We start from the raw sequence: 16,557 nt of genomic DNA, 5'->3' as shown, positions 1-16,557 counted from the left end.
TAAATATGAATGTTTTTTGTTTGGAATAATCTACAATGTTTCAGTTTAGAAAATTAACATTGTATATTGATACTGTTTCTGTGAGGTTCTGTTAAGAGTATTTTAACATTCATTAGGTAGCTTAATTATTTTATTGAATTTTAAAAATTGGTTTTATATTAAAGTATTATTTTTATAAGGGTGTAAATGTTAAATGTATGTGATTCATGATTAATAGGTATAAATTAAGCACAAATTAAACAATTACCATGATTAATTAATAATGTATGTAAAGATGCTGGTTTTTAGTCTTGCTTTGTCTGAAGAAGTTGGGGCACTGACTCCTTCGAAAGTGCTCAATAAATGGTTGTTTAAATTATTTTTACAGACTGCTTGACATCGCTAGCTGTTTTTTGTCATTACCCAGTTTGTTCTGTCTTTTTGTGGAAGTTGTATGCTTTGCATACATTTCAATATCCACGGACACTGACAGGAGTGATTATTATTAGAGGCGGGCTGTACTAGTCAGCATTTTAGGTTGCGCATCTGCAGCCGACATGTTCACGCCTCCATGTAGTGCTTAGACATGCCCCCTGCACTCATACACGTTTCCTATGCACGTGGCTGTTGCGGAAGTGTGCTGTCATTAATATGCATGTGGCGCTGCTGCGCCATCTCTACACCGCATGGTCGGTGCAAAGCTAACGCCGTCCTTGCGCCGAGCTTCATGAATCCCAGGGACAGTCTTTTTGTGATTAATACAGGCTATACAGTGGTCATTGCTGTCACATAGTCATCATTTCTGGTCTATATTAGATGAATGAAAGTTCATCTTAATGAACGCTCACATGAGCGGATATTGCGGAACTCGAAACTGCAATTGTGAGATCGCGGTACAGTGAAGATGGGAATATTTGCTCCTTCCTCACTGTAGTGCGATCTCAGAGTTGCAGCCTCCCACAATTGCAGTTTCGAGTACCTGGATATTCGCTCATGTGAGCGTTCGCTAAGATGAACTTTCGTTCATCTAATATAGACCCCATCATTTCATGGTGATCTGTAATGTGGATCAACACTGAATGAGAAGTTCATGTCTGGATGAAAAAAAAACGAATTTAGAGAAATTGGAGACATTTTTATATGCAAACTATACCAGCTGCTGGAGCTTCTTCTCTTTTCATTCAGATAAGCCATCATTTCTTGGCAACAGGCAGGAAGCTGACATGTAATTTGACCCCACTGGACTTGAATGTCACACTACATGGAATCATAGCATTATGACACAATGCATATAGGGCATTTGTAGATATGGCTAGGTGGTCTTGAGGTGCTTTTCTAGCTTATATGACACAATGCATATGGGACATTTGTAGATATGGATAGGTGGTCTTGAGATAGTTTTCTACATTTTCCCACTTCACTGGACTGGTTGATATCTTTTCCATCTTCATCTTGTTGGCATATTCCTTCAGTCCCAGGTGAGAACTAGACATTTCTAGCTTAGGGAGGAGTCCTGTGATCCACTTTTTACAGAAAAGGGAGAGTAATCAGACAATTTATTCTTTGTCTGGTGAATTGTGACTAGTAGAAAGCAGACCAGCAATTAGGTCAAATGAAGCATGTTGCCTTCCATGGAGAAATCCTAACAGCGGCCCCTTAGATCTTCACATGATGCTGTCCATTTGGCATCTGTGGACACCTGAAGCAGAGTGTGATCATCAAGCTCATGCTCACAGGTACAACACCTAGTGCTCCTACTAGGTGTCATCCAGGCAATTAGCCAGAAATACTTCCATCCCCCGAGGATGGGGGAGCTGACATTATCTACTCTCTGCCATCCACATAGTCCGGTATGCCTAACACATGTCATGCTAATCAAATATGGATCATTATTTTCATCAGCAGGGTAATTCTCTGAATGTTTTTGGTTAATGTTCAAATGTAAGTCTTGAGAAAAACTATAAAGAGAGATCCTTCTCTTTAACAGACCTATCTTTTTCTTGTACAGGTCAGGGTGGCAGTTGGCACAGAGGCTTAAGCCTGAAAGCTATATTTGATTCACCTCACTTGCTTACTGTGTGATCCTCATAAAGCCATTTAACCAGATAGTTCTCCCTGGTTGTTGCTGAAAAGGGACAGTATAGGTCACTGGGCCTACCTGGGTAACAAATGGTTATTGTTATTATTACATTTAGCAAATATTGTTAGTATACATACAGTTCACATAGTGTGGGAAGATATCTTACTGCTCTGTGTGGACTGTCTATGGGACACCTGGGAGAAATTTTAAAAGAGACAGAGGACTTGTTTAGGATACCTTGTGGGATACCCAGCAGATTCTTACAAGGAATTTTTGAAATAGTCATATTAATGTGAAATTCCTCCTAGCTTAAGCCTCCAGATCCAGCAACTTATCTTAAGTTTCTCATCTTTTTAATTTATCCAAGACTTTTGAGTTTCTAATACCATGACTGGACTCAAACCCATTCCTAAGTCAAAGTATGATTTAAGTTCATAAAATTAGTATTGTTTCAATATTTGATGTTAACCGAGTCCTTTTTGCAACACCAACAATATGCCCAGAACTGACTCCCTTCAATTCATACAAAGTTACATATATCAATAATATATCTAAATGTTGTTGTGTCTTTCGGCTTTTCCTGGTTAGGGGTCGCCACAGTGGAACTCCGGTCCGCTAATGATTGGCAGTAGATTTTTACGTGCTGAGTTGCCGGCCCCGACGCACAACCTTCAAGGAAGGTACGCCCATTCGCGCATGTCTCCACACAGAAGATGCTCTAGCTGAGAATCGAACAGGACAACGTCTTACTGTGAGGTGACAATGCTATATATGACCGTAAATTCTTTTTTATGAGACCCATTGCACCTACTACTATTGGGACTGTCTGGGTATCCTTCGTCCACATTGTCTCATTTCTGCCTGCAAATCCTTGTATTTTGTGGCTCTGTATGCAAGACATTGTAATCACTGGGTGTAGTAATTTCAATGTTCAGTGCTACATATTTTTTCTTTTCCTGAACTACTGTCTGGTTTTCTAGCATTTGTTTTTGAACTGTTAGTAATTGGTGATCCCATGTGATGTCATCATTCCCTATAATGTTTTGTTGTTCATGTTTCCAATGCTTCTCAGTTACTTCAATATTATAATATTTGCACAGTCCTCAGTGCAACAGTCTTGCCACATTATTATGCTTTTCAGTATACAGGCCTTCTGCTATTAGTGTATCACACACAGCAACAAGATGTGCAACTGGTTCCAATTCTGTTTTAAAAAGCCTGCATTTGTCAATTTCTCCAACATGCCCAATGGACTTTGTAAACCAACATGTACTTAGTCGACTATCTTGGGCCAGCAATATTAATCTTTTGTCTTTTGTTTTAAATTCACTTCTCGTTAACCATTCCTACATTAAATTCTGCTCGACATGCAGTTGTTCCAGGAGTTTTCTGTACTTGCAACTATATTTCTGCATTTTCTACATTTCTTGCCTTCTCATCTGATGCTTTGCCTTATATTATTTCTTTGTTTTTTTTTTTTTGTTTGTTTGTTTGTTTTTTTTAGCACATTCAATTGCTGCCTGATTTTTATCTCTTTCTGGTTTAACGTCCATTCCCAGTTGACACCAATATCCATTTGCTAAACTACAATTACAGATCTATACATGTACTCAGTTTTGAGGAGGACCATATCTCCTTCAGAATGGGGAGTATATAGTCTTGCTGTACACTGATTTTTATAAATCATTTGATAAGCATGAAGCATTTTTCTTGTTTTCCTGTTCAACCGGCCTGGCCAGTCAATCACCCCAAAAGTGTAAATTAAAACAGGAGGAGCAAGTTGGTTTATAGTTTAGACTTTGTTCCTAGATGTCAGAGCTGTTTTCAATATTAATTTTAGTCTTCTGAAATCTTCTTAACTAAGTTTTATTCACATTTGTTCATGTTTTATTGTTGATCCTTCATCAATTCATAAATATTTAAACACACCCTGTTTATGAAGATCTTTTATATCACATTCCTGTCCCAGACGGATATTTTTCAATGCTGCAATTTTTCTGAAGGGTTGCTTTTGTACATTTATAAAGACCAAATGACATTCTTGGATCACCTGAAAAAGTTTTGACCACTTGCAGTTGTGCTTGCAGTTCCTCATCTGATGAGCTCTACAGCTTTAAATCATCCACAGAAAGAAGATAAGAAGTCTTTACACTTTGTTGTTTTCTGGGAGCCAAATTGCAGCCATGACCTAATCTCTTGTCTTAATTGCTTTATAGTTTTCTCTATTCGATATTTCCATGATGGCATTTAATTTCTCCCCTTCCTTTCTCTTACTGCCCTTTGTTTTTGTGGTAAGAATTTTTATCTGTTATTATTTTAGCTGCACAGTAACATATCCTATTTACTTTTGTTATATCATAAGATTTCTATGAACAGTTTTGATTACTCTGCTCATTTTTTTATCAAACTTCTAACAATTTGGTGACTTTCTGTAATCTATTTCTTTCATTGATCTTAATATGTCTATCCATCTCTAGTACATCAAGCAATTCTTCCCTTGGATAATTTTCTTCTAAACTGAGGCCACACTATTTGCTCATCGTTTCTTTTGGGCATTCTACAGAAAGTTTTAGAAAATCTTCATGTGCCATATTCTCTTCAGCTTCACCCTGTCATCTGTTGCTCCTTCGTATGACAACTCACTGGCCTATCACTGCACAACATTGACTGTATCAGTGTTGCCACAGTTTTCAGTTCCTTCCCTTGCTGAACAACTCCAATTGAACTTTTGTACTGGTATCCTATTGAAGGCTCCAAAGTATCTTCATATGGCGACTGATCAAATGCTTCCCACTTCACTGGTTTCTCCTTAATTTGGGGGGTCATTATTCTATCAAGCTGTGATGTTATCAGAGTTAGATTTTCTACACTAAATCCTTTACTTTGCAGGTAATCCATAACTTCAGTTTCTACTGCTTTAACCTCTCCATTACTAATCCCGTTTTCTACTTTCCCCTTTTGTTTTCTTATTTTTATTGTAAAATTTACCATATCTGGATGCCTTCAGATGTCTTGGTGCTTTTTTGTATTGATTTGTTTTGCTTTCTCCATTGCATAAATATTGCACCACATTAAATCTCTTTTTCTTTCCCATGTCCATATTTCTTCTTCAGATATCTATCACTCCACCTGTTTCTCCTTACTTGGGGGACTCATTGTTCCATCATTCTATGACATAACCTGTGTTAGACTTTCTGCACTAAGTCCTTCATTTTGCAGGTAATCCATAACTTCAACTTGTATTTTTTTAGTTCTGCTTTACTAATCTTCTGTTCTGCATTCCCCCTTTGTGATCTAATTTTTATATTGTGAAATTTTCTATATCTGGGTGCCTTTGCTTGTATTTGTCTTTGAATATCTTTGGAGCTGCTTTTTTGTATAAATTCATTTGGCTTTCTCCTTTGCATAAATATTGCACCATATCAGATCTCTCTTTCAAAAATCTCTAGATTCTGTTCTTTATGTTTTTGTACTTACTCAGTCCCTTCTTTTTCCAAACACCCCAAGGTTTCTTTGTTTATATAATGTTTTTCATGAATCTGTTGTATTAATGAACAAAAATTTGCATTTGAAGCTTTTAACATATTTTCTTGTCAAGTATTTTTCTTTCCTCTAATTTTTCTCTTAATCCTTTTGAATATCTTCTATCTGGAAATTCTGGGCTTCTTGCATAGCTTCATAGGTTCATAGGTAGGTACTAGGCTATTCGCCCTAGGGCCTATACAGGCCTAGCAAAAAGGTACCTTGGCTTTTGCCACCCAAGAAAATTATTTTCCTGTAACTCTGTCGAGCAAAGCCACATTGGTGACCCCTAGGGTGAATTTCCTATTTCCCATCCAATCATCAAGATTTTTCTTGAAGAGTGCTAATGAGGAGCTTTGTTTGATATAGATAGGTAGTTTGTTCCAGAGCATGGGAAGTCTCTGGTACAGGAATCTATCCCTCCAGCATGTTCTGTTTATTGTAGTGACAAGGTTTAGGTCCCTAAAGCATGTAGCTCAGAGGGACTGAGATTTCTTTAAGTGGAGCATGTCCAACAGCTCTGGGTTTGACATAGCTTTGTATGTTAGACAAAGACCGCCTCTGAGTAAGCGATATGAAATGGAGTAAAGCTGGAGTTTTTTTGAGACGGTCTGTGTAGGGCATCTATTTGAGGCTGGTAATCCTCTTTGTGAGGTATTTCTGTGGCCTTTCCAGTTGTTGTAGATGTCTTGTTAGGTACATACCAAAAGGGGCATTGTACTCTATAATGGGTCTAATGAGTGATGAGCAGAGGGGAACAATGACCTCTTTTTTTTTCCTGGGTGAAAAACCTTTTGTGATGAGGTGTGCCACATAGAAGGATTTTCTGACTATTGCGTTTAAGGCCATGACTTTAGCATCAATCATTTGTTTGTGTAAGACCCTCTTGTAGGATGTTGACATCATTTGGAGATTCTATGACAGCTCTCAGTTTGTAGTCATCAGAAAACTTTGTCAGCCACAGACTTTTAGTTTTTGCTTTTACTTTGGAGAAATAGATTCCAAACAGTAGAGTTTCCAGGACTGATCCCTGTGGAACACCACTGGTTATAGGTCTGCTTTTGGAGGTGGAGTCTCCTCTTTTGACTATATGTGTTATATCAGTAAGCCAGTTAGTGACCCATCAAATGATATAAGGGTTGATACCTAGCTGGGTGAGTTTGTCAATGATGCCCAGGTGGAGGATAGTGTGAAAAGCCTTGGCTAAGTCTAGGTAGGCTGTATGTATAGATTTCCCCTCATCCATGGCCTTGGTGACTGACTTGAATAAGTCCATCAGGTTTAACAGGCATGAACTCCCTTTGACAAACCCAAACTTAGTAGGGTGAAGTGTTTGGAGATTACCTATATCTTTGTTGATAAGGTCCATAATGATTCGCTCCATGGCCTTGCAGATAAGGCTAGTCAGGCTAATAGGTCTATAGTTCCTGGGGTCAGTGGAGGCACCAACTTTGTGCAAGGGAATAACGTTGGCTTTTTTCCATTCAGCTGATAAGAGTACCCAATGGTGTTGCCAATTCTTGTTGGAACCCATGTAGGATGCAGCCTGGGATTTTATCAGGTCCCATAGATGCTGTGTTTTTGGCCTTAGACAGGGTGTTTACCACCTGCTCTTTAGAGATACAAGGTAGGGGACAGGTGATAGGGATGTCATGGGGTAGGTGTGGCAGGGAGAAGGGAGTGACGTTTTCACAGAACCTGTCAACCAACAGGTTAGCTATGTCCACATGCTCAGTATTTGTGGTATCATTAACTATCAGTTCAGCACAAATCTGGGCCTTTCCTTTTAGTTTACAGATGTAACTAAAGAATGCATTATCATTGTCCTTTGTTGAAGAAGCTAATTTGGATTTATAGTTTGCTTTGAAGGACTTCACAAGAAGTCTTATTTGCTTGTTTAAGATGTGGAGGGAGTGTTTCCAGTTTAGGGCTTGCTCCATCGTACTCTTACAGCAATTTCTTTCTCTTATTGTAAAGCCTGTTAATGGTGGTTGTCCGCCAGGCAGGTTTGCTCTTCCTTGAGGAGCTTGTTTTGGTCCTATCAAGTATAACCAAGTCAATGCAATTATACAGGTTTTTGTATAAAGCATTGGTGTAGAACTCTGCATAGTTGCCAGTTCCATCTAAGGGGAGAGGTGCAACAAAGCTATTTATACTGTCCTGTAAGACGTTATAATCTGCTTTGGAGAAGGTTTTTAGTTTAGTTGCTGCTGGGGTTGTCAAGTGTGAAAGTTACTTCGAATGAGATTGATTTGTGGTCAGATCTCACCAGGGAAGACCTTAGAGTGGAGGTGATACAGTGGCCCCCCAATATTGGTAAGCACCAGATCCAGGATGTTGGCATCCCTTGTGGGGGTGTCAACCAGCTGGTCCAAGGCACTGAAGTTGAGGAACTTTGAGAAAGTGAGTTTGAGCATGAATAATTTACAGAGTCAATGAATGGGTAGCTAAAGTAGTCATGTGCAACACTAATATTGCTGATTACAGAGTCATGGATATGATGGTGTTGATGTGGCAGTTGTCATATAATGAAGGCAGAGATGTCACACTTCCTACTGCCATCTATGCACATCTTGCCTGAGATGTTTAGAACCAGCAGTTCTAGATCTGGCAGTAATGAGGATTGCTGGATTGCATAGTTCAGCTGTACTTGCACTGCTATATGAGCCAGTGGAGTAGATCTATTTGGGAAATGTGCTCGACCTTCCTTTGTCATCTTGAATCATAGAAAATGCTTGGCTACATTAGTGGACATAGGATTAACATAACTCCTTTGTGGATGAACCAACCACCAACCAATACACACACACACACACACACACACACACACACACACACACACAAGCACACACGCATGTGACCACATGTACATACACACAAGGACACACATACATAAACTCACACAAGCTCACATGCACATACACACAAGGACACACACATGCACATAAACACTCATACACATACATGTGCATGTACAAATGCTTGTACTCACTCACATACATGAAGACATAATGACAAATCAAATGACAAGTATGTTTGCTATCACAATTGACAGTGATATGACTGCCTCTGTAATGTAGAACACCATATCTGCCACTAGACTACACACAAGTCTTCTTTGCCTAGTATAAGAACCTCACAAATTCTAGCACACACATACACTTAATGTTTTCCCAGAATTATTATCCTAGTTTTAGCAGTCTGCTATGGCAATAACTTCAATGCAACAATCTTTTAATATTTTGTCTTTATCTGTTAGTTGTATAGTATATCTGAAAAGGGTAAAGCACCTCAGTCTGACATATTTAACTGAAATATATAACCCTCTTATTTTTTACCTAGGTTGTAGATGCTCAAAACACTATTTCCCTTCCCAAAAGTATTAAAGAAATTATGGATACCTGGACACTGCAGATGGGATTCCCTGTAGTAACTGTTAACACAACAAATGGTGAAATCTCACAGAGACATTTTTTGTTCAACCCTGAATCTGTTGTCAGTCGACCTTCAAAATTTAAGTGAGTAATTTGGTGTATATCATCCATACCAATATAATGTGATGTACATTCAGAGATACATTGAGATATGATGAAATGAAATTGTGTTTTACTAGATTATATAGAACATTTAGTGAAATGTGCATTTTTACATGAGGCATTTGAGTTCTTGGTATATCAATGTTTCTTAGTTGTAAAAGCCTAATGTCATATTTTTAAAGATTTTACTACCAGATAAAGTATCTAATGTACCATTGCACATGCTTTCATGCCATCAGTTAATGTCTTTTAGCCCTTTTCATACAATTATTTAACACATCTCCTGACTAGGTTAGTTATGAAATCATTCATCTTTCCTTGCTCTTAAGGATCTAGCTTTAAAAACCAAGATAAGACAATCGATTCACTAAATTATTTACATAATTAGACTTGATAACATTGCTGCGTCATGGCTCAAAGTATAGTAGCTGCAAAAATTACCAAATACTTGTTTTCTTATTCTGGGATAAAGTTCATACTCTAACTGGCATACTGCACCTGAAGTGCAAGTTCCAGACAAACTCAGCTAGGATGAGGATGGGATATTTTTAAGCATGACTCACAAGTGAGCAACATAATAACATAACCATTCCCAACAAGTATGTGAATGCAAACAGTCTGAAAAGAGAAACTTTTAATTAATTATTTTGCAAGACTAATGGCATGAATATCTAATAAAGAAGAAAAATCTGTACGGATTTCACAGTGCAGTAGTGCATAAAATATATTTCAGGAATATTTTCTCATAATAACAATTACATAGAAGTTTAATTTTTAAAATTAAAACTTTTAAAATCAAAACTAGATAACTAAATGTTCCTAACTTTTTATGGTATAGAAATTATTTTATGTAAAATATTTATGATTGTCTCCCAATATTTTTCAGACAAAGGTAAAACTATGAAGCAAATAAACCCCACTTGTGATAAAATTAGTAGTATTTTTGAGAAAATATAAGTATTTGAGTCCCCATCACAAATTTATCTGTAATTTATTTTTTGTAGTACATGAAGGTTTGCCTGCTTCCTGGCTTTAAAGAACTTGGGGTGGTGCAGCACAGACAGTGGCCCCCACAAGAGTGGTGGCAAATATAAACATCTTTAAAACTTTTTAGCACACTTCATTCTGACAGAAGTGCCTTAGCAGCTGTCCACCACTCCTCTGTAGCAGTCTCTGATTGCTTTTAATCTTCTAGTGAGACTAGTGCTTAATAGCAGGGGGAAGCTTATCGGAGAGGTGCATAACAATCCAGACTTTTCCACATTTTCAGAGCATAATTGCTGCACTCCATGCACTACTTCTTTTCTTGCTATGTTGTAGCTTGAAGTATAGTAGGTATAAAAAATACCAAGTACTTGTCTTCTTATTCTGTGAAAAAGTTAATACTCTAACTGGCATACTACACCTGAAATACAAGTGCCAGACAAATTCATCTTACTTCCAATGACACTTCTTCCTTAATTTGTGTTAGTCCATTAATCTCAACACCTGTGTGTTCTAAACACATTATAAGTTTTAAGTACATCAGGTAACAACAACAGAAGGGGATATCTGGAACATTTTTAGTAGCAAAAAGTTAAACATTGGCTTGCTCTATAAATGTAGTTCTAATGTTAGAAATTTTTCTCTTGGCCAGTATGACAGTGTGAAGGTCTGAATTCCCCTTTCATTACTAATTACTCAGATTAGCAGAATGACAAATTTTATATTCCAGAAGTCCCTTGTTTACTCCCACCAAAACTCATCACTTTAAGCTGTACACAGGTGTAATCATCTGACAAATTATTCAGCAAATTTAGATTCTTGCATAGTTTTATTTTTGTTTATTGGCTGACTTACTTCTGGATTATGAGACATTAACACCTGGACATTTTCTACAGCTTCTTACTGTGGTCTGGTCCACGTATTTACAAAGCTTCAAAAGAATCTATGGCATTTTGTTTCAATAAACACCTCTATTATATATGGATCTTTGTGGGCACAAGCCTTCCTCCAAATGTGACAGAATCAATGTTACATAGCAGCACAATTTATTCAGCTTTTGTCCCCATACTTTTCTTACCCTTTACTAAGAATATACAATATACAATGTCGTCGTATACCTTGGAAAAGATGTGAAATGTAAAATTTTCTCCATAATATTGGAACTACACTGCTGAACACATTTAAAATCAATCACTTAAATCTGTTTTACTTTTCTATAAAGCATTGTATAACCTCTTATTCACATATTAAATGAGAAGACTTCAAAATGAAAGAGGATGATGTTTTATATTTTTAGTGTTCAGTGAACACTACAATCCGCTCCTGACTTTACACTTGTCTCATGAACAGAAGAATGATCTGAGGCTGAATTCACATTAGAAGTCAATGAACTAAGCCCACTCAAGATGCAGTTAACACTTCCCGGTTCCTCCGTCTTTACCACAGATACAACTTAAAATCAAAATGACAAAACAAAACAATCACTAAGTAGTAAATGAAGTAACATCAATAAAATAAACAAAAACGACAATGTAACTGGATGAAGTAACTGTGAGAATATATTTATTGCAATAAAAGAAAGTTATTTTGTTGAAAATGTGTAAATTCCTTTGAACAAGACAGAATTTGGAGCAACCCCATTAGAAAATATATTGAACCTTAAGCATTTTACTATTATTCCCATACAAATACATCTTTCAACAATATGTCCCAGTCTTTCAGTTTAAAGTTGAGAAATTTTTCTCTAACAGTTTTAATAATGTATTAATTTCATCATTGTCAGTTTTAGGTGGGTTGCCAGTAACTTTGCCCAAAAAATAGATTAGTTGTTTTTTTTTTTTTTTTTGGGGGGGGGGGTTATTGTTTTTTAAACAGTTCATTAAAATGATTAATGGATTGATAATAAGTAGCATGCTTTAAATTGTACTTTGTCCACCATCTGCAGAGTTGAACTCTTGAATGAAAGTGAATGATACTTCCATCATTCCAAATAAATATGTAAGTAAATTGGTTTAATTGTGAATTTTTGGGGTTGAAAATGATAATAGCAACTTAGTTTTTTTTTAAGCTTTATTTTCGCTAAGTTTAATAAAATTTATTGTTTGCTTTTATCTGGTTTTATCTGTTTGTTAACTGTGCTGGCCCATTAAACACAATGTTCCTTTTCATGGGCAACCCAGGAGCACCATCTAGTTTAACAGAATTTATGAGGTTCTACCTTCTGAAAACAATTAATTAAAATAAGCTTGTGGCTGTATTAAAGTGCAACTTAGAGTGGGACCTAATCAGTGAAAGAGTACACTATCATCATAACACATTAATGGTGAGGTTGAAGGTATGGAAGAAGGTCACTAACAAATAAGAACAGTACTAGATATGCTACTGATAGCTGCAACATTCTTGTAATAATGAGATGTGATGTCTACAGGCAGAACTTTGAAAGTTCTATCAGTATGATGGCTTATGAAAAAGTGTGTCATATATTATTATTCACAATTGGATTGGAGTTTGACATTGGCCAATAACCTTGTAGGGTGAAAAGGGGGTGATCCTGATGACAGGAAGGATGCTGAAGTGTTTAAATTAGGGGAAGTACTTTAGTGCAAATGACAAACTACAGTGTGTGTGATTGATTTTGCTATTGCAGGTGTTGTATTAAGAAAGAGTTGTGGATGGAATACAGATTGGGATTTGCTTTCTCAATTAATTTCTCTAAGTGCTTATAGATTGTTTTGGAAGAAATTAATGAGAAGTTGAAAGAGGGGATGGTTCTGTGGAATGACCACCTTTAGCAGAAGCGTAATTAGGGCAGAGAGAAGGGGTTGGTTGACCTGAATACAAACTGTTGTGGGGCATAATCAGTGGGTGCCTATGGAGTGAGAGAGCAGTATCAGCATTGCTTTCTGAAGCCAAGGATATTACAGCCTCTGAGGTGAATGCAGATATGCTGATACTGCATTTGTGGTCACAGATGAAGAACTGGACATGCTTAGTATGTGTGTGGTTTGTAGTTTAACTATAGCAAATAGCTTACTACATTTTCACATTTTCAGAGCAGAACATTTTTTTTTTTGCTCCTCGACTTTGAGTTGAGGGGGCACCAGCTCATGTTACCTACACGAAATACTAGATAACCTAGCATTGGCTTTGACTATAATAGTGGTTTGTTTGTGGTTTGGCCATGTGGGGAGGTTGATTTGTTGACTTATGTGAAGCCTTTGAAGTCATTTTGCAGAGTACAGTTTTCAAAGTTTTTTTGGATCTGAAGTATTGTGGTAAGTAACTAATTTAACAGTTCCCTAAAAGAGCTTAGGTTGGAGTGCCATGCAGGTATATTTGGTAGCAAGGGGCTTTATCTACCTTGGTATTTAACCTACAAAGGTGACAAGGATTAAGCTAGCAGCCATAGTCCAAGTGGCATCTGATGGTTTCCTGGTATACCAGGTCCGATCATATAACTTCATTTGTTAAGTTCTGGGTTTAATTAATGAGAGCATTTATCTTTCAGTATATTCCTGGCTAATGGAGCAAACTGGACCATGGTTGCATTAATCAAAGTGTGGTGTAAACTGCAGAACTGGGACTGGTTTCAATACAAATGATGGCAGGAGAGTGTTGCTAAGTTCAAGATGTAGCTGTATTTCTTTTGGGTCTCGTAAAGACCTGGAATTTACTATAGCAAGTTTGACAATTTGTTTTGTATGAAAAGATACATACCTGTGGAAGCATGGGGGTGTTTAGGTGAAATGGCAGTGGAGTTTTTAACCACATTGTTTAATGAAATCTTGGAAAGTGCGAGGATGCCTGAGGAATGGAGAAAAAGTGTTTTGGTACCGATTTTTAAGAATAAGGGTGATGTGCAGAGCTGTAGTAACTACAGACGGATTAAACTGATCAGTCACAGCATGAAGTTATGGGAAAGAGTAGTGGAAGCTAGGTTAAGAAGGGACATGATGATTAGTGATCAGCAGTGTAGTTTCATGCCGGGAAAGAGCACTACAGATGCGATGTTTGCTCTGAGAGTGTTGATGGAGAAGTACAGAAAATGTCAGAAGGAGTTGCATTGTGTTTTTGTAGACTTAGAGAAAGCATATGACAGGGTGCCTAAAGAGGAGTTGTGGTATTGTATGAGGAAGTCGGGAGTGTCAGAGAAGTATGTGAGAGTGGTACAGGATATGTACAAAGGTAGTGTGACAGCAGTGAGGTCTGCGGTGGGAGTGATGGATGCGTTTAAAGTGGAGGTGGGATTACATCAAGGATCAGCTGTGAGCCCTTTCTTATTTGCAATGGTGATGGACAGGTTGACAGATAAGATCAGACAGGAGTCCCCCTGGACTATAATATTTGCAGAGGACATTGTGATCGATAGTGAGAGTAGGGAACAGGTGGAGGAGACTCTGGAGAGATGAAGATATGCTCTAGAGAGAAGAGGAATGAAGGTCAGCAGGGCTAAGACAGAATATATGTGTGTGAATGAGAGGGAGGAAAGAGGAATAGTGAGGATGCAGGAAGTAGAGGTGGCAAAGGTGGATAAGTTTAAGTACTTGTGATCAATATTTCAGAGTAATGGGGAGTGTGGAAGAGAGGTGAAGAAGAGAGTACAGGCAGGATGGAGTGGGTGGAGAAGAGTGTCAAGGAGTGATTTGTGACAGATGAGTACCAGTAAGAGTGAAAGGGAAGGTCTAAAAGAGGGTAGTGAGGGTATGGTATATGGGTTGGAGACAGTGGCATTGACAAAAAGGTAGGCGTTTGAGCTGGACATGGCAGAGTTAAAGATGTTAAGATTTGCACTGGGTGTGACGAGGGTGGACAGGATTAGGAATAAGTATATTAGAGGGTCAGCCCAGGTTGGAAGGTTTGGAGACAAAGCCAGAGAGGCAAGATTACATTGGTTTGGACATGTGCTGAGGAGGGATGCTGAGTACATTGGGAACAAATGCTAAAGATGAAGCTACCAGGTAACAGGAAAAGAGGAAGGCCTAAGATAAGGTTTATGGATGTGGTGAGAGAGTACATGCAGGTGGTTGGTGTGACAGAGCCAGATGTAGAAGACAGGAAGAAATGGAAACAGATAATCTGCTGTGGCGACCCCTAACGGGAACAGCAGAAAAAAGAAAATGATGATGAAAAGATAGATATAATAAGGCAGTGGTCATTTGGGATATTAGGCGCATTAATTGTTACTTTACAAAATTGCTGAACATTATTTATAAAAAAGTTGAGTATGAAATTATTACCCATTAGAAGGCTGAGTCTAGTTGGGGTAGTAAATATCTGAGTTAAGAACAAGGAATCAATTTAGATAATACTTTTTGGGGCCCAGTTTGCATTAAAGTCACCCTGGATAATTAATTGACCCACAGTGCATGAGTTAGCAATGCCCAGAACTTTATTTTCAAAAAGACTTTGTGTTGGAGTGTAGAAAATGCAAGCAACAACAGCATGTAACTTAGTCATTTATCAGCTAGTTAAGTAAGGTTTAATTATTGATTGGTTGGTACGTATGCACAAACACCTCAAAACAGGAAAATAAAGGCAATGCCAAACACAAGGCTTCTGAAAAAATAAAAACTAGAAGTATCTTTGGAGTCTTCGCAATAACTTTAAAAGGGAATACAATCAAATAAAAAAAGGAAAAAAAAAATATAAAAGTCTGTTTGTCTTTTCGGCTTTTCCCGGTTAGGGGTCACCACAGTGGAACTCCGGTCCACTAATGATTGGCAGTAGATTTTTATGGTGCCGAGTTTCTAGCCCAATGCCTAACCTTCAGCAAAGGCATGCCCATTCACGCATGTCTTTTGGAGGCCACTCGACCACAGGGAGGACATGCAGACTCCACACAGAAGGCATTCTAGCCGAGAATCGAACTGGAGAACCTCTTGCTGTGAGGCAACAATGCTACCACCGAAAGTAAATAATTAAAAAAAAATTAGAGTCCAAACAACAGTTAAAGCATTAAAATATGACTAAGAATTCAAATGCCTCCAATTGTAATCTGTATGCTAATTCCTTAGGTTTTAGTGTTTCATCTTTTAAAGCAAATTTTGTTTATATAGAGCTATATCTTAAATAGATGCCATTATGCCCCATTTCTAAAGATGGGGACACATTGTTCCAGGATGCTCGCTTTCTGAACTTTAGAGTGCTATATGTGAAAACAATTGTGTAGGACTCGTATGAAGTAAAACTCAAGTATCATGCCTTGCAGAATTAATAGAAATTCTTTAGAGCCCTTGTAACACAGTGGAGTATAAAAACATATGGACACCTTCATGTGTGTAGTTGATATGCAAAATGGAGATCCACTATATAATCCATGAAGACCGTGATTCACTAAAAAGTGAATAGTTAAATCGAGAAGGGAAGCTACAGGAGTGCAGTAGCAGACAGCACACTACAAACACAACAGCATGGCACCTGATCACCATGGAATAGTAATGGACTGCTCTATGTAAC

The 16,557-nt window shown here is 37.7% G+C and overlaps 1 protein-coding gene across 3 annotated transcripts in view; it reads left to right on the top strand.

Moving 5' to 3' along the window:
- LOC122807226 (aminopeptidase Ey-like) overlaps positions 1 to 16,557 on the top strand; it is a 1,536,433-nt gene that overhangs the window by 818,611 nt on the left and 701,265 nt on the right. For all 3 annotated transcript variants that reach the window (XM_044078305.1, XM_044078303.1, XM_044078304.1), the window contains exon 11: positions 8,924 to 9,099. In XM_044078305.1, the coding sequence (XP_043934240.1) occupies positions 8,924 to 9,099 (176 nt within the window). The remainder of the gene's footprint in view (positions 1 to 8,923; positions 9,100 to 16,557) is intronic.

Source organism: Protopterus annectens, chromosome 7.part0 (genome assembly GCF_019279795.1).
Source record: "Protopterus annectens isolate FY-2018-M chromosome 7.part0, PAN1.0, whole genome shotgun sequence".
In the NCBI taxonomy this organism is placed as follows: Eukaryota; Metazoa; Chordata; order Ceratodontiformes; family Protopteridae; genus Protopterus; species Protopterus annectens.
This window is presented reverse-complemented; position numbering and strand designations above follow the sequence as displayed.